At 30.4% G+C, this 24,221-nt stretch overlaps 2 protein-coding genes across 4 annotated transcripts; one reads left to right on the forward strand and one right to left on the reverse strand.

Moving 5' to 3' along the window:
• Positions 1-1,589: 1,589 nt before the first annotated feature.
• On the forward strand, positions 1,590-22,560 carry LOC130444122 (heparan sulfate 2-O-sulfotransferase pipe). Its single transcript, XM_056779142.1, has 7 exons — positions 1,590-1,678; positions 2,063-2,205; positions 19,976-20,043; positions 20,101-20,378; positions 21,059-21,215; positions 21,268-21,547; positions 21,606-22,560. Exons 2-7 carry the CDS (start codon positions 2,085-2,087, stop codon positions 21,779-21,781), a joined length of 1,080 nt encoding a protein of 359 aa, XP_056635120.1. The 5' UTR covers positions 1,590-1,678; positions 2,063-2,084; the 3' UTR covers positions 21,782-22,560.
• Positions 5,038-19,676, reverse strand: LOC130444119 (chromosome-associated kinesin KIF4). 3 transcript variants are annotated; one of them, XM_056779139.1, is made up of 20 exons: positions 19,495-19,676; positions 18,341-18,591; positions 17,287-17,551; positions 17,062-17,236; positions 16,791-17,005; positions 16,531-16,740; positions 12,759-13,098; positions 12,494-12,701; positions 12,267-12,425; positions 11,840-12,211; positions 11,257-11,476; positions 11,045-11,196; positions 9,795-9,864; positions 9,251-9,327; positions 9,112-9,192; positions 9,009-9,047; positions 8,842-8,953; positions 8,522-8,673; positions 7,243-7,292; positions 5,038-5,676 (listed from the first exon to the last, which is right to left on the reverse strand). In XM_056779139.1, exons 2-20 carry the CDS (start codon positions 18,572-18,574, stop codon positions 5,604-5,606), a joined length of 3,204 nt encoding a protein of 1,067 aa, XP_056635117.1. In that variant the 5' UTR covers positions 18,575-18,591; positions 19,495-19,676; the 3' UTR covers positions 5,038-5,603. The 3 variants fall into 3 exon arrangements, with proteins under 3 accessions (XP_056635117.1, XP_056635115.1, XP_056635116.1); XM_056779137.1 differs by having other exon boundaries at positions 9,245-9,327; XM_056779138.1 differs by having other exon boundaries at positions 9,245-9,327; positions 18,341-18,598; positions 19,495-19,655.
• Positions 22,561-24,221: the final 1,661 nt, after the last annotated feature.

Below are 24,221 nucleotides of genomic sequence, written 5' to 3' on the forward strand. Positions count from 1 at the left end.
TTTTGGCCCTAACATTTTTTTTCGAATTTTTCGTAGTTTTTGAGTTATTCGCCATTCAAAATATGTTTGAGCGTTCAAACCCATTTTATAATGGAAATTTTGAGGTTAGGAAAAATTCTTACGAAACAATTTAAGGAGAATTCTGAACTCCACAATTTTGGCCGTAACATTTTTTTTCGAATTTTTCGTAGTTTTCGAGTTATTCGCGATTCAAAATATGTTTGAGCGTTCAAACCCATTTTATAATGGAAATTTTGAGGTTAGGAAAAATTCTTACGAAACAATTTAAGGAGAATTCTGAACTCTACAATTTTGGCCGTAACATTTTTTTTCGAATTTTTCGTAGTTTTTGAGTTATTCGCGATTCAAAATATGTTTGAGCGTTCGAACCCATTTTATAAATGGAAATTTTGAGATTAGGAAAAATTCTTACGAAACAATTTAAGGAGAATTCTGAACTCTACAATTTTGGCCGTAACATTTTTTTTCGAATTTTTCGTAGTTTTCGAGTTATTCGCGATTCAAAATATGTATGAGAGTTCAAACCCATTATATAATGGAAATTTTGAGGTTAGGAAAAAATTGAAACCTTTTTTGTCCAGATTGTTGTACTCCACATTTTTAGTCCAGGCATTTTGTGTCGAAAATCTCATATTTTTCGAGTTATTCGCAATTCAAAATGTTTTTGAGTACGTGAACCCATTTTAAGGTGAAAATTTTGAGGTTAGGAACAAATACCTGGGATACTTTTTTCTAGAAAATTTTTCACTCTACATTTTTTGTAGAGGCAGTTTCATTCAAATTCTTCATAGTTTTCGAGTTATTTGCGTTTCAATTTTTTTTTAATTTCGAAAATCCGTGCCCATAGTTTTATTAATAACTGCTAGACTTATTCAGTATCCCAAAATCTCCTAAAATCTAGAAAATCAAAACACACAATCTAATTTAAGGTTTCAGCTCAAAATCGCCTAATTTGCCTGTACTATTAGTAACGGTAATGGAGGGATCTAGCGATACAAACAGTGTGGCATATTTGTTGCTGTATGATGATATAATTGAAAAGGTATTTCTCGCGAGCATTAAAATAATTTATCAAGTAACAAACCAATACCAAATTATGAGTCGTATCTAGAACGTGCCAGTCAAAATGCCCCCCTTCAGCTTAATATAGTTTCAAGCTATGACTTCATGACAGTTGTTTTTTATTAAAAATTACATATTTTTTGATATTGTAGGATTTTGTGTTCATATTTTCGCGAAAAAACCGTCAACAATCCAAAATAATATTTATAGTTATTTGCTTTTCCTTGAACAAGGACATGATCTGTCTTTAGTTTTCCTTTGATGGTGTAATATTTGAAGTTACTAAATATGATTATGACCGTTTCACGATAGGAAACCTTTGGAGATGCCGCAACGTAATGAATGTTGTATAGTTTTATTGTAGAAAAGCGTTCCATAGATAAAACCCACTCACCCACTCTGTATAATAACAAACAAAATATAAAACTATACAACATTCATTACGTTGCGACATCTCCAAAGGTTTCCTATCGTGAAACTGTCATTATCAGATTTAGTAACACCATCAAAGAAAGAGTAAAGTTTGACGACATATCATCTGGTATTTACCCCGTTTGTTATTTTAATAGATATCCAAATAGCTAGAGCAATTATGGTATGTTATACTTCCGGTAAAGTAACTGGGTACTTTATCATTACTCAAGTATTTATTGATATGAAAAGAAACGGAGAAAGTACAATTTTCTAACTTGTTATATACACCAAACCATCTGCTCTCTTTTATTTTATTATTATTATTATCTCACATATCAGAAGGTATTCTAAATGTTAAAATATTTGAATTAAATATATACATTACACCAAAGAGGTTAATTAGAACTGTGTACTCCAAAAGAATATACAGTGTTTGTTAACAAATTATTTGTTCAATGTTATTGACTAAAGCAGATGTTCTAGTTTCAATTCGAATGATTCGAATGCACATGGTACAAAGCCTCAATATTTTTCTTATACGAATATATATTCATTTTTTTTGCAGGACCAGTGAACTGATAGCACTAATGGCGTTATCAACAACGTTTTTTCTTTATATACACACAAGAGATTTGCATTCGAAACTCAGGGAAATGGAAATCAAAATACAACCAGTTAGTATGATATCTTCAAATCAGTTGATTTTGGGTAAGTATTCTCAAGCAACCCCTTGTATGTACTTAACTATAATGTTTTTCACCACACATAATTTTGTATAAAATCGAAGTAGCTAGTCCGGTCCTTACCTGTTATTAAAATATATAATATTCTATCATTTTATTGTGTTGATTTCGTGACGTTAAAATTTGAAATATTTCAAATATGTAATACAGGAAACGGAAATATCCATAAATTATGTAGATATTATAAAAAAATTGTATTGCAAAATGTATTATTTCAAATAACGTTGAATCAAATTATACATTAAACATCGTTAATCCGAATTTCTACAATGCGAATATCTAAAATATATCAAAATTCGTTCCTATCGTAATTTTTAGCTTATGTCTTTGACGCTAGATGGCGACACCATATATATAACGATAGCAATGAAGAATATGTTTATAAAGTATTTAATCTTTTTATTATTATTATTATTTTATAAATGTGTTTTTGTGTAATATTAAACACGATTTTATTATATTTTATGCATACCTCGTTAGCGCGATAGATGGCGCCACCATCGTATGATGTAAAATACGAAGAAATCTAGAATCCGGAACAAATCCTTTCCTTTAGATTCCGGATTCACGATGTTATATTGTATTTATAATCCACTGAATGGACTCTTTTTTTCGATATTTGTGTCAGTGGTTCAAATGATGCTGAATTTTGTATTTAAGAAATGTCTTCGAAAAGGTGCAAAATATATGTTGAGAACTCGTCCGCTGTTGTAGACTGTGAAGTCGGTCCTGTTCCAATACGTTATCGAAGTTAAAGTTTGGCGGATGCATCGAATTTTTTTATAGAGATGATTCTGAAAAGGCATTTTTGTTTGTTTAGAGAAATAATCCAAAACAACCCAATTCAACCCCCAAACGAAGCAGATGAACTAATTTGGTTGTCTAAAAAAGATCTAATATAATTGTACAAACTCCTTAACAAGTTTCAATAATGAAATTTTTGTTGAAACAATTAATTCGTTCAAAAATAAAAATCAAAAATGCAATAAGATGGTTTTTTGCAAGTTTCTAGCAAATTTTGAGGTTATGCGAATAAATGATCTTTAAAACAATTTTACCATCTACAATTTGTGTAGAAGACATTTTTCCCGACGAAGCCTTGTTTTCCTATAAATTTTGAAAAAATGTTTCTCGCCCCAATTCAACCCCTAGCGAATGATGTGCAGTATTCATAAAATGTGTTTCATACTTTTATCAACTTCTTAACCATTTTTAACAATTAATGTTAAAAACGGACCATTTGTTCAAAAATAAAAATTAAAAACCCAGAAGTTAGATTTTTGCAATTTTGTAGCAAATTTTGAGGTTATGCAAAAAAATATTCTTCACCACAATTATACATTTTTGTACGATCTACAACTTTTGTAGAAGACATTTTTTTCGAGGATATTTCGTTTATCAATAAATTTTTAAAATCTGTTTCCCACCCCAAATCAACCCCTTAATGAAAAACACTCGCTGATTTAGTTGTCTAAAAAACATCTTCTATAATTGTACCAACGTCTTAACAAGTTTCAATAATAAAATTTTCGTTAAAACGATTCATTCGTTCAAAAATAAAAAAATTCATTTTTGGTAATTTACTGGCAAATTTTGAGGTTATGCGAAAAAATACTTTCTACAACAATTGTACATTTTTTACGATCTAAAACTTTTGTACCAGACATTTTTATCGACGAAGCCTTGTTTTTCAGTACTTCAGTACTTTGAACAATGAGAATTCCAATTGATTATTGGATGGTAAATTATTTAATATCTACAGCATTTCAAACTTTCCCTTCATAACTTTTCCTATTTTTCTTTACTAATTCTGTAAATATGAATATTGTTGAGAAAAAAAAACGACAACCTTTCATTTCGGATTAATATCTATTAGATTGTACAAGAAAGTTTGTTTTACCTACAAAACATGTAATATATGCAAAGATTGAAATGTGCATTCAAGATTATGTTAATTATATGCGCAACCAATAAATTGGTAACATTAGAATACATAAATTCGTATCAACATCAAGTTATTTAGCGTCAAAATTATTAAATTGAAATAGCTTGAGAAAGCTTCAAAATTAATTGGGGTTTGAAAAGGTCAAAGAAAGTTAAAATTTATTATACTAGTTTCCTATCTATCAAAGAAACGAGATCACCATATTTTGAAACACTCTGTATAATATTATAGCAAATCGCTTTCAATCGTAGTAAACTTGTAAAAGTGAGGTTAATAACACGTTAGGTATTAATAAAAATCCATAAAAACTTCAACATTTTTCACCAGCATCATTGTTTAAACATTCGGAGAAACCTTCAAAAAATTTTTTGTTAAAAAATTATGACTGCAACACTGCAGCGCTGCCAGATTCTTTTGACGATTTTCTTTCAAGGGGGTAATACCGCCGAAGGAGTGTAAAGAAAACACGGGAGAATATACAAAAAAAATTTATTATCTTAAATAAGGTACAGTACAGAATATTTGTGACAGTTTCTTTGTGCTTTACGCCAGTTTGAAAGCGCCGCTCAATGCCACTGCTTTAGTTTAGGTAAAAGATGAAAATCACTCGGTACTACGTCAGGATTATATGGAGGGTATTTGAAAATATCATACTAAATTTTTAAGGAAACCTAATCTAGATAATTTAATTTATTGCAAAAATTAAATCAATTTGCACCATTTCGATAAAATTACAATAATCTCCAAGAAACATTTTATAGATATAAATTCAATTTTTGGAAATTGTGGTTAAAATAAAACAAAATATAAAAAATAAGTATCTTCATTTGCTGCTTAAGTTATATAAAAATGTACATTATATCACAGTGAATTTTATTCAATACAATACACTATGCAATAAAATTAAATAAAGACAAAAATACAATTTTTCTTAGTGTAGTAGTATAAATCCAATTTAATCGAGATCCGTAACCAATTTTCTATTTGTCTTAAATTAAAAGAACCACATTCAATGTCAATAGGACCAAAATTTTTAATATTGACTCCCATAAATCAAACTATACTGTTACGAACGTATCTCCGCCCTAGAGCCGGGCCTGCCTAGATGTAAGGAAATTCTAAAATTCGGCGAACGTCAAAGGGATTCCGCGGTTTATAAAAAGTCGCGCGCGCTTCGTCGAATTTTAGAATTCCACCACATCTAGGCAGGACCTGCTCTAGCACACGTACGTAACAATATAAAATCTTCAATATAGTTTCAACAAATTAAAAAATCTTTAGTAATAATAATTTCACGAGAAATGTTTGTACATTAACTTTAAAAAAATTATACAAAATATGTCAGTCTATATATATACATAAAAAAGAAAAAATAAATAAAGTACTAAAATTAAAAATTAACGGCCAGCGTCCACTTTTTAAATATCTATAGAAAACAGGTTTTTAGTCTTCTTCTGCCTTTTGTTGGGTAGTATTTCATTTTCATTAACGCTGTAAAAGAAAATCAATTTTAAAAATTAATCTTTCGACTAATTCTCCTTCCGAACCTTCATGATTTGAACCATATACGTTTTTTGATAGACGTATACAGTTTGCGATTACTGCGACTGATTTCTAATTTACTGCCTGCTAGTTTTAATTCCAAATAGCTTCTTAAAAACCAAAAAAACAATAAATGAAATCGTATTTTCATTAGTATTTAAGGGAACCTGATGATGAGATGAAGAACGTAAAAGAAGAAGATGAAGAACGTAAAAGAAGAAGATGAAGAACGTAAAAGAAGAAGATGAAGAACGTAAAAGAAGACAAAAAAAGTTAAAAATAACAGAAATAAAGAATCTATGTCATATAGTGGTAGTAGTAAGATGAAACACGAAAGACTTGTAAATCGTTTCTAGGTTAAGCATTATAAAAAGAAACAGTGGAAAAATAGTAAATGAAAAAACCATTCAAAAGGGTAGTTGGTAATCCACGTATCAAGAAATAATAAGAAAACAACTTTAGAACTAATAGGTACCAGGTCTTAATGAATAAAATAATTCTGAATCTAAAAGCAAAACATGACTCGGAGAGCGTTTTACAGCTTTGAGTTTATCAACTTCAATTTTTCACTAAGATACTGGGAAGACAAGTTAAAAAACTTTTCTTAGGATCTGAAAAGTAAAAAAATTTGAACCTAAATACAAAACATAACCTGAAAGAGTTTAGCAATTTTATTATTTCAGATAATAAGATAATAGATACACAAGATCAAAAAGCCTTCCAAAGTTAAATTCTGATACATAAAGACACTGGATGAATCCTAATTCATCCTCATCAGACCTTGGTTATTGACCTTCGGTACAGTATACAACCCCCAAAAGCAGATTAAAAGATTTCCGAATCAGAGAAGATTATTTTCTTTTCTATAGATTGGATTCCAGTTCAAATCCAACCAACCAAGAATCAGAAATGCATATAAAATCTGAAAATATGTCTGAAGATTACATTATAAGCACTTAATGGGGATTTAATTAGATATCCCACCATTCTTAGGTAGTTAAAAGAAGTTGCAAGTCCAAGTAGATGTCCATGAATATAATTCAATGTCCGGTGTGACTTATAACCATAGGGGTAATTGTTAAACAAAAATAACTTAATAGTATACATTGTTTTGCTATTTTATCTGTTGCAAGTGTGATTTTATTTATTTTTGGTTTTGATCATACCTTTTATATAACATAAAAGTTATAATTATTATCTCAGGGAAATGGTTATGGACTTGAGGGATCTTGAAGATACCACGGTTCGATACTATCTTGACTATTTATTGATCTGGCGTTAGATTTTGAAATGCGCTTGAACAGATTTAAAATATTCGTCAAACGCCTGTGGAAACCCAAGAAATATGTTAATAAGATAATTTTTACGAACGGTCACTCCATTAATTTTCTCTACAATCAGTATAAATATTTTTTTATTTAAGCAAACAATATATACTACTAAATACTCGAATAAAATAAAACTTTTTCATGAAAAAACAATTCGAATAAATGTTGAAAAAGTAGAAGGACTCACCTTGGTTTTTTGAATTCGTCATCTGATTCTTTAAATGAAGATAAAGTATCCTGTAAAAGAAGAAACCATAAGACGGTTTATCAAAAAAAAAATCGATCGGCAAGGAAGTTATACTGGGTTTTTAGCACATGTATCACTATATTTTTTTAAATCCCATCAATAACGATTCCATTGTCTCGTCACTTCTGTATGTTCAACTAACCATTAGAGTGTTAATGTGACTTGAAATAACCAGTTTTGTGTTGATTTGAACCCTATAAATTCAAGTTTCCAATCAAGATTAGCTTCAGTGATGTCCATGAATGAAATTGTGGATAACCGACGATGGTAAGAAATGTATTTTAATTTTTTAATAATCATATACCACTTCATGTTCGACTTTATAAAATAAATATCAAATAAACTTGTTAAAAGGATTATTATGATTGGATCAACATTTATTGTGGAAACTCACAATCCGGATTGTCTAGAAAGACAACTGGGTTGACCTGAACCTTTTTTGGGTAAAAATCTACAAATTCACAACTGATACATCTGTATATTAGTATGTTTGACGTCAGAAATATGCACTGAAAATTGCATATGCAGTTTTCAAAACGTCTGGTCTTTATGGCTAACAGTTGACACATCTGATGAGTGAGATACAGTTGACAAAATTTGTTATTGCTCTCAAGTTTAGATATAAATCGTTTCCATGTAGTTGCAACTCTTTTTACTCAGATTAGGATTGTTTGACATAACATTTCAGAGACTTTCCTTTAAATCACCGCTCAAATTCAATCTCTGTAGCCCTCATTACATACCCGTAATAGGACATAACTTTCTTAAAGGCAAAACTCTTTTGAATTAGTATCGATACAAAGGGACAACTGCAGCTTTTCAAAATACATTAATGCCCAGTAAAGTTTGTAAATAAATAAAAATCCTTCTTATATATTACAATATTACCAACTTAGTTAAATTATCGAATATTCCGGAGGATTCCTAAATGTTCAAAATTTTATTTGAAGATCCTTTAAAGATATTCTTGAAAGTACAGTTCAGAAGCAGCACAAAAAACGTCAAAATTAAAAAAAAAAGAAAATTCAAAACTCGATGAATAAACAAAAAAGTTTCCTTTATGTTAAAACCAATTTAGTTAGATTATCTAATATTCTGGAGTATTCTTGAAAATTATAAAATATGATTAATAGAATATTTAAAAATCCCTCCTGTATATTACAATATTATCAAGTTAGTTAAATTATATAGTTACTAGAATAATTATAATGTTAATAACCTTTTCTCTGTTTTCGCATACATCTTCATTACATTTGCATGTCGAGGTACAGTTCTTGCCCATTTTCCTGCATCCGCACCGTGACTTGCATATCGTTTTGCAAGTACAAGAACCGTCCGATTGTCTTTTTACCGGTTGATTATCTTTGAAATCTGAAAAATACAAAGGGAAAGTTAAAAAATAATCAAAATTAAATAAAGTAAACAATTTTTGAAATAACTTCTGTCAAATTAATACCGACATCAAAATTATAGATGGTGTGAAGGTTCAGTATGAAAATCATGCAAACCGTATGAGAAATATCAAATCTAGTTACTTACTGATGGCTGTTCGATTTAATTTTCGTTTTTCTTCTATAACTCTCTTTCCGAGAGGGGTTTTTCTCCAATCGGGGTCATTTTCGACACTATCTATGTCTTCTTCCAATGAACTCTGTAATTCAGATAAAATATATATAAAGAGGAATTAAAATACAACATCAACTTACTTCCAATTGATCTACTATCACAACAGGCTTCACAATGTCCTAAAATATTATTAAAAAATATACAAAAAAATTATAACAAACCCAAAAAAAATTAAATACTTACTTTTCTGTTGATAATAAATGTGCCTTCCAGAGGATCTTTTTCTTTCAAAACAGGCGTCGGAGGGGCGGTCGTTGATATTTCCTGTAATAAAATTTATTTAAATAATTTCAAATTCAAAAATAATTTGACTTACTCCTACATATTGAAGTTTTTCTGACAGCTGTTTGTTTTCTTCTTTCAGTTTTTGTAATTGTTTCAACCATTCGTGTTCTTTCACTGCAAATATAATGAGTTTTTTCATTTTTCTCCAATTCATTAGATATTTTAATATACAGGGTATACCACATTATACCTAACCACCCCTTGAATTTTTCTAAACAATTTTCATAGTTTTAGAAAGTTTCGAGTGTTATTCACACAAAATTACCAAACAATTTTTTTGAACACCCATCAAAATTTTGAAAATAAAAAACAAACATTGGAACCCTTTAGACATATATTCCGAATAATGTTGAATTTGAAAGTATTTTTTTAGCAAAAAAACAACAAAATTAACTAAGAAAATCATATAGAAACAAATTTTTAAAAAAAATATTACAGATATACATTTTGACTCATACCCTGTATATATTTTTGGCTTTTTGGTCAATTTATAACGAATTGCAACTACATTTTTGAAAAAATACCCTAAACAATGTAAGAAAAATAAAAAAATTGGGGTCCAAACTATTGAAATAACTTACCGGCCCAATCTCCACTTCCATCATCTCGATGGACGTGATTTTTCTCGCATATCTTCAATTTTTCCACAGCCTAAAATAACGAAACATCCAAATACAATTTATCCATTTGAAACTATCAACTCAGTAACCCAATACCCAACAAAAATTATTTTATGTCTGTAAAACTTGACATACATCATGTATCTCATTCTACCACAAGTTGATGAATTACCAGAATTTAAAGAGGATGCTGTTTAAGTCTTAACCGTTTGTCTCATACATGTTCAACCACAGACCAATCAATGGTTTCTTCAAAATCAAAGTAGGAGATCAATTTGGGTCTGATGGAAATAGGGTCAAAGGTCTGTCTGTTTGCAACGTTGGATTTTGAATTATCCTGTTATAATGAATCAGATGAAGTTCCAATATTCCTTGAGTCATAATGGCATTCAATACCATGACATCAACAATGTGAAAAAAATTGTAGATAAGACGTCTGCCTTGTCTTTTTCTCACCGTCTGTACATCATCATATTTGTGTCTACATCTAACAGAGATTTATCCTACACTAGACGTTCTTAGCACCACTAAAGCCGATTTTTTCATGTTCCAGAGCTAGAGGTAACACCAATTGAAGTATAATTATAAGGAGTCTTCTGTGAACCATTGTCTTCATCTATGAGCAACTCTTGGAGATTTTAACTTTAGCTGATGGTCCTGGGTTTTTATATGGTTCTGCTCACTCGTCCTATACCTTTGAAAGTTTGTATTTGGCCTTCGTAATGCCATTTCTGGTAACATCTGACCATAGTGTACACACTTCTATTTAAAAATAGTCTAGCTTCCAGAAGAACACCAATGGGGCCTACCTAATCTAAATTAGCTGAAGATAATTTTCATTTCTTTGCACTATAGGCATGATAAGCACCAGTGATTCAAATAAAATGCGATATTTGAATGGGCCAGTTCCTTCAGTAACTGATCCTTAAGTAATGACCCTTCTCCAAACCATTGAGTTGTTACTGTCTTTGTCAATGAACAATTTTTGGAGATAATATCCTTAGGTGACGATTTCGTCGTCCTGATCACTCTTCCTTGGAGATTATTGCTCTTTAGGTTCGGTTTTTTTGGTGAAATGCCTATTCACATCTAACAACAGTATCCATCTTCTTTTTAATGAGTTTTAAGTTAAGTTTTTAGGTACGATAAGCACTGTATTTGGTTAAATTGCAATATTTTTTTAAACCTGTAAATAAATTGAATTTAATTACCTCATTATATAATTCTTGTACTTCGGTGAGTTTCATATTAGTACATACTTTCTCTTTGACAACTTCAGCAGTTTTGGCAAACAAAAATTTGATACCGTATTTAGCTTCGGCCATAGTTTGAAATTTTTCTATTCTCGCTTTCGCTTTAACATCTAACAAAATAAAAATAATCACAATTAAATTATTTACGCTGTTTTTTATTTGTAAGTCACCTTGATCCGTATCTAACAATTTTTGTTGCATATCCTGTATTTGAGCGCTCCTCAATTCCAGATCTTCTTCAATGGATTTAATTTCTGACGAATCTGCAACATCGCCGTTATTTTTAAGTTGATCCAATTGAAGCTGTAACGTTGCTCGGTCTTCTAAAAGTACGTTCAATGTAGTTTCAGCTTCTATGAAATTAACACATAAATCAAATTCTTGCTTGAGCTGAAAACAAAAATTGAAATAAATTAAACCCGAAATCAATCAGACAATAATTACTTCCAGAAATGTTGGAAAATGGATTATACTAAACAAAGAAATGGGGCCAAAAAGAGGAAAGACTTGAAAATGATTCGAGGAAAATGGCAAATAAATGAACTAGAAGGTCAAGAACGTAATGGATTATACTAAACAAAGAAATGGAGCCAACAAAATGAAAAACTTGAAGAGGATTCGAGGAAAGAGGCAAATGAGTAAACTATAAGAGCCAAGAAGGAAATGCGGCAAAAAGTGGAAAAACTTGAATAAATATTCGAGGAAAATTGCAAAAGATAGTGGAAGAATAGGTTTAAGAGGTCAACCACTTACCCACGGCTCAATCTTTTCAGCTTTTCCAATATTCCTCGACTCTTGAGATTGCTGTTTCAAAGATAAAGCCAATTTCAACCTCTTATTAATCGCCTCGGCTTCTTCTACTCTCCTTTTAAAAACATTCTGTTGTTTAGTGTGCATAACTTTCATCCTGACTATTTCGTGTTCCTTCTTTATATCCTGCTGTTTTAATCTGATGCATTCCCTCTCTTTCTGTAACCTCCATTGACGGAATTTTTCTGCTTCGTCCCGCATCGCTTTCACCAATTTCACTTTGGTCTGTTTCATCTGGATTATCTCTTGATTTAAGCTCTTGATCCTTTCTTCGGCTCTGGCTTTTTGTTTTATCAGATGATTTTGTTCTTGTACCTGAAACAAATCAGAATAATTAGAAAAGAAAATTATTTAATTATTAGTAGAGTACTTTTTTCTTTAACTCCACGATCTGTTGTTCCAATTCTTGTACTCTTTTTCTTCGTTGTTCGGATATTTTTCCTGAATTTCCAATATTTTTCAGTACTTGTAACAATTCCTCTTTTTCTTTTTCAAGTTGGTTAATTTTGGATTCGTTTTCAGCCATGGCCTGTAAAAATAACAAAAAAAAAATTAATTAACGTAATTATTGATAAAAATATCGATGAAATAATTTACCTGATAATCTACAACGTACTGATTACTGTTTATGTACTGTTTAGCGAGACTCTCCTTGAGGTTAAGTTGCTTTTCAATTTCGGATAATTGACCTTTCAAATCGAGTTGCCTGTTGGTATGCGATTCTTGTTTTTCTTCCATATCTTCGGATTCTTCTTTCTCATTTTCAGATGAATCTTTTATACTATGTTTGTTGTGATCGTGAGTCCTAAAAATAAATTTAAAAAAATGTCCTATACATCTCCTAAAGCAAAAAATGACTTACGCAATTTCATCTTCAGTTTTCATTTGATCATTACTAATTTCTGTAAATTGTTTTTTAATCGATTGTAGTTTTTCAAAATTCTCTTTCAATAATTGCATATTATTAGTTTCCAGTCCTGTACTATAATTATTTAACGTTGCTTCGTATTGATCCTTCAGTTCTAATAGCTTTCCATTTAACAGTTCATTGGCATTTTGAAGAATTATTATTTTTTCGTGTAAATTGGTGTTATCGAAAAGGGCAGCTGTAAGTTGACTACTCAGATCTCTCTTTTTACATTTTAATTCGACATTTTCTCGTTTGAGTGCTTCTATTTCTGCAGGACAAATAACCGGACCTCCTAACAACATAAAAAATCAAAATCGACTATAGTACAACATTTTGCATTGAAACAAACGCCTCATTGTATATATTCAACTGTATTGTACAATAAAAGGGAAATTACTTTGAATTTACCTAATTTTTGTCAGTCATCAACATATTGGATAGATTCTGACCAAAATATTTAGATAACAATTAAATCTACAGATTGCAATAACAGAAATTATTATAAATTACTTTAATACTTTGTTTTTATAAAATAAATATTAATTTGTTTGAACACACCTCGTACATAAGGATAAGTAGCATTTTTAATACTTTCCAATCGACATTTTGGCACTTATTCGTTGAAATAATATTGATAATAATGTGAATATCATTTGATTCCATACAATATAGCACTAAAGTAGTAATTTTTTTCCTCTACACAATAAATTACTTTAACACTTTGTTATTATGAAATAATTCTTCATATTTTTTGAGCACACCTCGTACATAAGGATAGGTAGCATTTTTAAATACTTTCCAGTCGACATTCCAACTGAATTTAGAATGAAGAATTTCGTTGAAATAAAATTTATATTAATTCGAAGTATAGTTACAAAAAATAATCACACTTTACACTTTTTTGTAAACATTATTCAAAAATTGAATGAAATAATACAATGGCGTTAAAAATAAATGGGAAATCGTAACATTCAGTTGAAAAAAAAATAGCTGATACATTAATTTAAAGTAGTAACGATATTTAGTTTTGATTTTATTTTTTTTTGGAATAATAAAATTATTTCAATATTATTTAATCGAAATGAAATACTCACCGGAATTATTTGATATGTCTGAATGTGATTTATTGAGGTTAGGATTTGTATGTAATCCAAATTTACCGTTAATATCGTTTGATTCTACACAATGGAAATCTTTTAGCACCAAACTGATAATTTTTTTTCCTCTAGACAACATCTTTATACAATTTTAATTGTAATTTTCGAAAAAAAATATATCGGACGCCAACCAAACACGCGTGCATTCACAACACTGGTTTAGTTTATATTTTGAATTTCAAGGAAAAGAGCGCGCGAAGAATAATGCGACAGGGACGGAGTCAGACATAATTTATTTAAATATATAGAATTATCAATTTTTCTGATTCAATTGATGGAGAAATACTATTAATGTGCATTAACAATACCACAAAAGAATACGGAAAAAATAAAAAATTTAATGTTATTTCGGACTTAGTAAAACGTGTCTCTCAAGAAGTACAAAGATCAAAATCTATAAGACGTTAAACGTATTAGTTTTAATATATGGATTAGAAAGATATGAAGTAAAATATACGGGGCTGTTCAAGAAAACAACGTCCAGAGATGTTGATACAACTTATACAGAGGATCAGAAAACAGAGACAAAATAAAAACAATCTAAATGGGCGGTACAGGCAGAGGAAGATTAAGGCTAAGATGGAAAGACGGGTCTCTGCAGATGCTACAAAGATGGTCGTTGAAAAAAAGCTGTAAGGTTGTTGCACTGGTGATATCGATCAGGGACGGAGTCAGAAATAATTCATATAAGTTTATAAAACAAGAAACACTGGCAATGTGCATTTCCGACACTACGGAAGAGCGTGGCAACAATAGACAGGGACGGATTAAGAAATAATTTATTTTAATAAACGTAATATCAATTTTTCTAGTTTGTTTGATGAAGAAATGCCACGGGAGAGCGTGCCAAGAATAAAGTGACATGGACGGAGTTAGAAATAATTGATATGAATTTAAATTATTTCATCGGACGTTTTAAGAATTTTAATCTTAATATTTTCAACTCAATTATGATTATTAAATAGGATTTTTAGTATTGAAACTACGAAATTTTTGTTAAATAAAATATATTGGATGAAATAACAGTCTATAATGTAGACGTTCAATATGAGGAAAATAACAAATTTCTAAAAATTTGGGGTGGAAAAAATATAAATTTTTTTTATTTTGTAATTAGGGATTCGAATATATTTGTAATCAATAGAACTTGTGAGTGAACATAAATTTGGAATATGAGAGTACCGGAAAAACTTGACATGTGAAATTGTTTTCCATTTGGGAGAATCAGGTAAAAGCGGAAGTGAAAATTCTCAATAAAATACAGTCATAAAGTAAGCCCAATGAAAATATTTCAAATCAAATACAAATTTAAATGATATAGAGTGAAATAAAGGTGAAAAGTGTTAGATAAAGTGAAGCTTGAAGATTTCTTATTGAAACAAATATATTTTCAACTTTTCTGATGCAAATCATTCTATTCAATCAATTGAGTGAAACTTTTTAGTTAATTGAATTTTGAATAAACAAGTCATTTAAAGTGTATTATCAAATTTGAAACTTCACTAATTCATAAAAATGAAATACTACTAAAAACATATATTTCTTTCTGTACATTATAGACAATTCTACTTAATACGGTTCTGTTTAATTAGTTTTGAAACGCATATAATTAAATATTGAAGTTAATTAGGTGGAATAGTTAAATTCCAATTAAGTAAATCATTCACGAAAATTATTTACATACTATATTATAATAAATACAGGAAGTTCAAAATTTATTAAAGTGCATTATGAACAATCATACTTTTATGATAAATAATTTACTTTTAATTGTTGAATATAATTATAAATTAATTGCTGATTGTTTACTCAAATATTTTCGATTTTAATACCCATTAGGGCTTATCAATGGTATGAATGAAAATAATAGAAATTACTTAAAGATGGAAGAAACGAAAACCTATTCAAGCAAAAAAAATGTACAAGACCCTAATAAGACTAGTAATCACATATGCGACGGAAACAACAGTAATCAGCAAAATAGATGAAGAAGAACTTAAAAGAACCAAGAGACAGATAATGAGAACTATAACAGGTCCTAACAAGACAAAGAAGAGAGAAAGGAGAGCAAATAAATAGAGCTGGGGGAGGAAAATATAGTGAGATATATAAAATCATAAAGACTAAACTGGGCTGGGCATATAATGAGAATAAAACCAACAGAAAGAATAATGTAATGACCCCATTGTGGCCAAGGAGAAGAGACAGGCCAAGAAAGACTTGGAGAAACAAAATAGAGGAAGACATAAGAGAACTGGAGGTCAAAATGCTGAAACCGAAAGGAATAAAAAATAATAACAAACGCAGCCAAGACAAAGGATAAACTATAAAAGAAAAATTGAAAACGAGGGGTAATTCACCTCAAAAGAAGGATTTTGAGGCACTAAACCCGTAACCTTAACCCAAAAGATTGCTTTAGAAGGTACACTAGGTCTAACACTGTGTTTTCTGTCCTGATTTTAACCAGTTTTTTCAAAACGAGTGATGACATCTTCGTCATATTTCAATAACAAAATAAACAAAAAGCTTGTCTGAAAACTTTTAATCGGTAGTATATTTTTACTAACCTTGACCCACAATCTGCAATCTCAACTGTTGTATCGTCTTTTTAAGGGAATTAATTTCAGCCGCTTTCGGATCTTGATTAACTATTGGTTTATTTTTAATTTTTTTAGCCCGATCTGCGTATCTCAATGTCGATATCGTCTCCTCCAAATTATAATCCGCCGGACTCACACAAGCGATCATTAAAGTTATACTATTACCTCCCAAAGAATCTAAAAATCGAAATTAATTTTCTATATTTTCATCAACGAATTGATCGTACCTTTAAGCAATCGCGTCAAATTGCTATCCCTATAAGGGATGAAACCGTGTTGTCCTTTTTCATCCCCCAAAGCGCTTATAACGTTTCCTAACACAAATAGTCCTTTATTTATGGTGACGCCTTCCTTGAACGTGTTACCTACAGCTCCTGTCTTTTTGGGCCTTTCGCTTCCTGCTAAATCCACTAAATGCAACTTGGCTTGTTTATTTTCATTACTAAAAACCATTTGAAATATAAAAAATAAATTTTTAAAGTTATTATAAGTACTGACCCGTTTTCTTTACTATTCATAGCAATATTTACGGTGAGTATTGCATGACTCCTCGAGCTATGAGCGTTCATAGCCGTCGAACTCGTCGCTCGTCTAGAAGTACCTTTTTGCAAAGCATCGAATATTGCTTTTACTGAATTTACTTCAATTTCAGTTAAATTTGGAATGTGGATTCCTGAAATTGATAAAATAATCATCGACGCACGTCGCCGTGTCGTTTTATACCTTTAGTAACGTCTTCTCTGATCTCTAGGGTACATTGTTCTCTTGGTTTATCGCTGAGCAAGTCGTACAGAATTTCCTGATACAGTTCCATAAAAGAAACTGTAACGATGAAATCGAATGAAAAATTATCTTTTATAAAATCGAATATTTCAGTGATAGCTCTCGGTATCACACCCATGTCGCCTTCGCCCATATAAGCCGTGCCCATCGTATGTGTTTTACCTGAACCAGTTTGTCCATATGCCAAAATTGTTAAATTATATCCCTAAAAATGTGAGTATTTCATTTTGTGGGATGGTAACAAACCAAGAAAAAAAGTTTATAAGGATGAGTGGAAGGTCACATGCGGGAGGTCCCAGGAAGGATGTACAGTAAATGATCCTTATTCGTGGATGAAAAAAATGTGACGCTATTCCTATATTCGCAGCTAAACTTTTTTAGCGGATCTAATTGTAACATATATATTAATAAAAAGGAATGCAATAGGTATCCAACCCTATATCCTTTGTAACTGCGACGTCAATTGAACTAATAAACAATTAAATTTTATTAAAACTATTTCTAAAGTATTATTACGAACTCGTTTAGGACGTGGACCGTGAAGCCTGTCATGTTCCGTTATGATGGAAAAGTCTAAGCACGCCGGTTCTCGAAAATTGTATGATATTGTTTTTCTATATGTTTTTATGTATACAGGGGCTATTTGTTTTTAGAACCAGTTTCTAGGAAGGCCTTTCTTTCTGGAAATTGATCCTTCTATGGAACGAAGTGTTATTTTTAAGAGGCAAATTGCTAATGCCACTTCCAAATATCAGCCAGGCAAGAAAATATACAAAACTCTTCAAACCATTGCCTAATTTGAAGATAATTCGTAATTAATCACCTAGAAACATATCCCCTATAACCTGTATAAATTACCATTCTACATTCATGGTGTCTGTTTTTTTTTACAGAACATATACCCCGCGAATAAAGAGCTTTTACTGTAATTGAAATTAATGATAATAAAAAAAGATTGAAAAAAAAAGAAAAGCTTGGAAAGTATTATGAATACCTTAAATAAATTTCCCAATAGGGGCTGAACGCATCTATTATATAACGCCTGTTGTGTCGAGAAAGTTGATAGAACATAATTAAATGTATACGCTTTATCCTTATCTAAAGTTTTGATAACAATCTGCTCGTTTTCTTCTATCACATCTAAAACGTCTCTACATCCTTTTGATTTTTCACTTTCAACCAATGGTCTTACCCTTACAGCAACTCTTACAGATGTATTGTCAGCCATTTTATCAAACTTAAAAGCTAAAATCTTAATTTCAATCACAACTGACCATAATTAAGTTGTTTCGAAAATTTATACTAAATTTACATGATACTCAACCAAATTATGTTTTACATGAAGCAAAAAATATATACGAACTTATTTACGAGAATTATAGTTGTAAAGTGATGGAAAATATGTATAAAATGTATTATTGTTTTTATTTCTGTAATAAAAGCAGAAGATTTAAACTTTTAACAAGAACCTACATATCACTATAAGAATATAGATAAACTTTAGTAAAATCATTAAATTTTTCTTAACATGTATTGTATTAACAAGATTCTTATTTAAATAAGGCTAAGAAGTAGTATTTTCAATCTATAACCTCACTCAAACATACTTTGTACTTATAAGACGAATATTTATGAAAATATGAGTTTGTACTAATTCCTATATCAATATATGGATTTCAATACCTTGACTAGTTAAACATTTGTCTTTTTGCATTTATATACAAATCGAGTTCTCAAAAAGACAACTATAAAGTTTGAAAATATATTTTTCTCGTATCAAAAACTAATATGCAAAACTTAATAATAAAACAATTTGAAATTTAGAGGAAAACTAAAATGTGTTTTTGTTTGATTATATGTTATCAATTATTAAATGGAATGTTTAAAAAAAATGTTTTGAAAATTTACAGTTTTTGTATACTACAAAAAGTATCTTAATACTGTCATATTTATAGTAAATGAATTAAAACTTTTCACTACTAATGTAAGTTGTATTAGATCATGCTATATTTTAATTTGTTAACTCTACAAAGTCTTTAAATATAAAACTTGAATAGGTTAATTCGTATGCAAATATCATTTTGGATAAAAAGTTTTTATATTTTTATAATATGAACAACAAAATTAAATCTGGTTGTTAGTACGTACCTATAAAATAATATTTCAATTATTGTATTAATAATTGTTATAGAAGCTTAATTCGAAGAAAATTACACCTGTATAAATTAAATTTGATGCCAGTTCTTTCTATCTGCACTTTCTTCCGTTACCGTTACGTTACTAAATTTACTGATCAACCACATCCTACTAAAATTCAAATATCTGTCAACAATGTCAATTTTGAAAAGTTTGTAGGGTATTTTTTAACGAACACCATATTTGATATTAACGTTATTAGTATTTTTTAATATTAGACGACAATTTCCAAATAACAATTATTTTGTTTCTCTAAAAGTTATAATGTAAATATACACAAAGTTATTGCTAAATAAGAACGAATATTTGAATTCGTTATTTGCGACTAATAGATAGGCAACACAATATACAAACGTCTCATTCAAAATTCGAATATGTATTACATTCTTATTGAATTAATAAATTAATGATTAATTATAAAATTTATTTACAGGGGATAGTGGCCCAGCAGAACCAACGGGAGTTAAAGCAACAATGAAATTATTAGAAAGCACTGGACAGGTAATGGCAATAAAGTAATTACTCAAACTTTTTCGTTACACTTTTAATCTTTTTTAGATGTCAACTTTACAACCAGCTCTACTAAACAACACTCGAAAAGCCGAAGTAGACCTTATTTTTTTTAATCGTGTGCCAAAAGTAGGATCTCAAACGTTAATGGAACTCATGAGGAGACTTAGCATCCGCAACGATTTCGGGTTTCATCAGGATATGGTTCAAAGAGTAGAAACTATCAGACTTTCTCCGGAAGATCAAGCAATTTTGGCCGCGTTAATTTCTAGTTACGATCCTCCTGCTGTATATATCAAACATGTTTGTTTCACTAATGTTTCAAAGTAAGAGTTTTTATTAAAATAAAAATAGTATCGGTAATAAAAATATAGTACAGGCAAATTAGGCGATTTTTAACTAAAACCTCAAATTGAATTGGACGGTTTTGATTTTCTAGATTCTGGGAGATTTTGGGATACTCTTAACAAAATTATGGGCACGGATTTTCGAAATTTTGACTTGAAACTCAAAAAAATTTTGAAACGCGAATAACTCGAAAATACGAGGAATTTGAAAAAAAAAGAGCTGGAGCAAAAAATGTACGGCACAAAATTCTCTACAGATTGGTCTCCAAGCATTTTTTTATAACCTCAAAATTTTTACTGTAAAATGGGTTCATGTACTCAAAAACATTTTGAATTGCGGATAACTCGAAAATTATGAGGATTCCGACACAAACTGCCGGGACAAAAATGTGGAGCACAACATTCTGTAACCACAAAAAGGATTCAATTTTTTTCTAACCTCAAAATTTCCATTATAAAACGGGTTTGAACGCTCAAAAATATTTCGAATCGAGTCAAAACTGTAGGGCACAGAGGTTAGAATAAAAAAAAATATTTTCTAATTTATTCGTTTCGGTATAATACAGGGTATATTAAAAGAATATTTGGGGTATGGTAGTTGAATGAAATTTGATCAAATTACATTTTAATTAAATCAAATATTTGATTTTTTGTTTCAGTTTTGGTTTACCGGAGCCAATATACATAAATTTAGTGAGAGATCCAGTTGAACGAGTGATTTCTTGGTATTATTATGTTCGAGCACCGTGGTATTACGTGGAAAGAAAAATCGCTTTCCCAGATATACCCCTACCCGATCCAAAATGGTTAAAAAAAGTAATTATCAAACAATAAACAAAATCAGTTTGTTTATTAATATGTTTTTCAGGATTTCGAAGAATGTGTTTTATCCGGAGATCGAGAATGCAAATATTTAAGAGGCGAGATTAGAGAAGGTATTGGAGATCACAGACGCCAATCGATGTTTTTCTGTGGTCATCATCCTGAATGTTTACCGTTTAATACACAGGGAGCGTTGGAAAGAGCGAAACGTGCCGTGGAACAAAATTACGCAGTCGTAGGCGTTCTAGAAGATTTAAATACAACTTTGACCGTTTTCGAACGTTATATACCGAGATTTTTTGAAGGAGCTTCAGATTTGTATTGGAGTAAGTATTAAAATTAATATTTGAAACACGAAATTGTAAATATTTATTATTTTTTCAGATGAGATCAGTAGATATAATCCTATCAACAAGAACAACTTTAAACCACCGGTTAGTGAAGAGGTGAAAAATATGGTTAGGAAAAACTTCACGAAAGAAATAGAATTTTACGAATTTTGTAAACAGAGGTTACATAAACAATATTTAGCTTTGAAACTTCCCGATTTGGTTACTTAAGTTCGTCTAAATTGTTTATTTGGGTTATTAAAATAGGATGTAATCTAATCGGTATAAATTTGATGCCGCTTGGGGACATCTTTTGGTAATAAGCTTAGAGCGAGGGTTTGCTAGACATTCGTTAACTTTGCTAGGTGTTAGGTAATGAAGTTGATGCCCTTTTTCAAATTGATACATTTCTTTCAAATATTTTTTGACTGATCGGAATAACAATTTTCTTCTTTAACACCGAAATAATGTTGTAAGATAAATTTTAAGGTTAGGAGACAAAGATTCATTTTGGAGCCAGCCCTGTAGAAAATTATCGATTGTTAACCAATCAAAGTGCAAATTATAAAGTCTTTTCCTTCTTTGGAGCATTTTCACTTTTTGTAACCTACATTTCGACTATATTTCAATCTTCAAAATCATAATTCTCTTATTTATGTGAAAAAAAAGTACTTCAGAATATTTCTTTTTTTACTTCGTGTTTATTACATTTCCAAGTAAACTTTTTGTTATAAAACTCATTATGACACTTCTTTATAATGGTTTTATGCAGTAAATTACAAAATTTCGATTTGGAATCCGCTTAAACTGTTCACAAAATTTTATTTTTGAACCCAACGAGCCTCGAATATAACCCAGCATCAATTTATTCCTTTTTTCAACGTTATCATATTTTTTGCATCCTTGATGCCTCATTATCAATTTACCATGTTCAAATTCACTTACAATTTTAGAAATATTAACAGGACCGGCTCATATAAATTTGCTACCGGTACTGAAGTCGAAAGTTTAAGTTCCAAAAATAATTTTCATCGACCAAGCTTCGTTTACCCCCTAACCCCCTTCAAAGTTATTCAAATTTTGTGATAAGATCAAACCCAAATGCTTTCTTATGATTTACGTTTTCTTTTATTTTTTTTGGTGAGATACACATGATAATTCTTGTATATACAATGGCATTTTCCTCCTCCATAAGTTCTTTTTCTTCATTAACGTGTTTTCTAAATGTTCAGCCTCCATCTTTATTTTCAATTCGTGGAATTTCGACACAACATGACGATTAGAATAAAATTATTTGATCAAATTATCAATATTATTAAAATTGATTAGAGTCTGTATTTGTAACCAATTTTATTTTGTTTTAATGCATATTTATATACCTTCTCTTGTATTTTGCCATAGCGTTTTCCGTATAATTTATTATTAAGATTATAATTTGTTCATTTCACAATTAGGTATGTGTGCAAATTCCAATTTCTATTGTTAACGATGTCATTTATTGTAATTAGAAATAATTTATTACTGCGACTGAAATAAAGTAGTATAGTTAAATACATTTCGTTTTTCTTTATTCATTATCTCCATTGATCATTCCAAAATTAAATAAAAATGTCTATAATGTATTTGCCTTCTTTGGAGCCTTTTCACATTTTGTAACCTGCAGTGGCGTCAGGTCTTCATCTTCTGAGAAAACGTTTGAAGAAAAACAGAAGAAATATTGATGATAATGAAAGCGCTAGAGATCTAACTATTAAAAATGATTAAAAAAATATATATTCAATCCTTGGGGAACGTGCTACCGCCCTCCAAATCGAAGTATATGGACGCGCGATAGTGTACTATAGACTAGTGGTGGAGTGCAAGAAAGTCTTACAAGATAAAGCTCGTTTGGGTGCTCAGTCAAAGATTGAGATGACTGTCTCCCTAGACTGGAATCGGCAAATCCACCGATGAACACAGTACCCATTCTTGGTGTAGTCAAAAGTCTTGCTACTAATTTCTCAACAGTCTACTTCCAAGGTGTCTGCAGAGATGGATGAAAACACCTGGAGACTTCTTGCTATCTTACCAAACATCTGCACAGCTTAAACAGGCGCAAAATTTAACAAAAGTAGCCATCTTCACACTAAAGGCATAACGGACGATTAGGAATGCGGCTGATGGCTGGAGGAGGAAGAAACTGCAGACAACGTCACTACGAACGCGGACCAAACATTTGGACAATGCTCATAATTCGTCGGCTTCTCAAAGGACATCGGCCTTTGGAAATGTCAAGTGGGGTACCATGGGCCTATATAATAGGTTCTTGTGGACGAAAATCTTAATCGTGCTTCAAAAAATTTTGTTAAACAAGATTAGTTTTCAGCTAGTAAATATTAATCTATTTTCTATAAGATTTCAATTCAACTTGATTTACAAATGGCTTTATTGGAAGCTATATAAAAAATTAGATTGTATATTCTCTAATCATCTGATATGCCATAGACTTCTGCATCTAGTAGTTGACACGTGTCTTCAACTGGGTTAATGCTGGACTGTTTCCATATTGTATGTCAGACAGTTTTTTCCACATTTTATTTAACGACGTAGCTAGCGACAGTCTCTAGCGACAATTGGTGGTTTGATTTTGTAAAAAAACAGTTGCTAACTAAATCTGACGGTTTGGATTTTG

The sequence above is a fragment of the Diorhabda sublineata genome, chromosome 5, assembly GCF_026230105.1.
Source record: "Diorhabda sublineata isolate icDioSubl1.1 chromosome 5, icDioSubl1.1, whole genome shotgun sequence".
Classification (NCBI taxonomy): domain Eukaryota; kingdom Metazoa; phylum Arthropoda; class Insecta; order Coleoptera; family Chrysomelidae; genus Diorhabda; species Diorhabda sublineata.

Bases quoted from the DNA above. Each gene is read 5' to 3' on its own strand.
- LOC130444122 (XM_056779142.1), top strand. From the start codon at position 2,085: ATGGCGTTATCAACAACGTTTTTTCTTTATATACACACAAGAGATTTG. The intron at 2,206-19,975 runs GTAAGTATTCTC...ATTTATTTACAG, and splicing joins TTCAAATCAGTTGATTTTGG to GGGATAGTGGCCCAGCAGAA. The intron at 21,216-21,267 runs GTAATTATCAAA...TATGTTTTTCAG, and splicing joins ATCCAAAATGGTTAAAAAAA to GATTTCGAAGAATGTGTTTT.
- LOC130444119 (XM_056779137.1), bottom strand. From the start codon at position 18,574: ATGGCTGACAATACATCTGTAAGAGTTGCTGTAAGGGTAAGACCATTG. The intron at 17,006-17,061 runs GTCAGTACTTAT...AATGGTTTTTAG, and splicing joins ATGAATAGTAAAGAAAACGG to TAATGAAAATAAACAAGCCA. The intron at 12,702-12,758 runs GTAAGTCATTTT...ATTTATTTTTAG, and splicing joins AAAACTGAAGATGAAATTGC to GACTCACGATCACAACAAAC.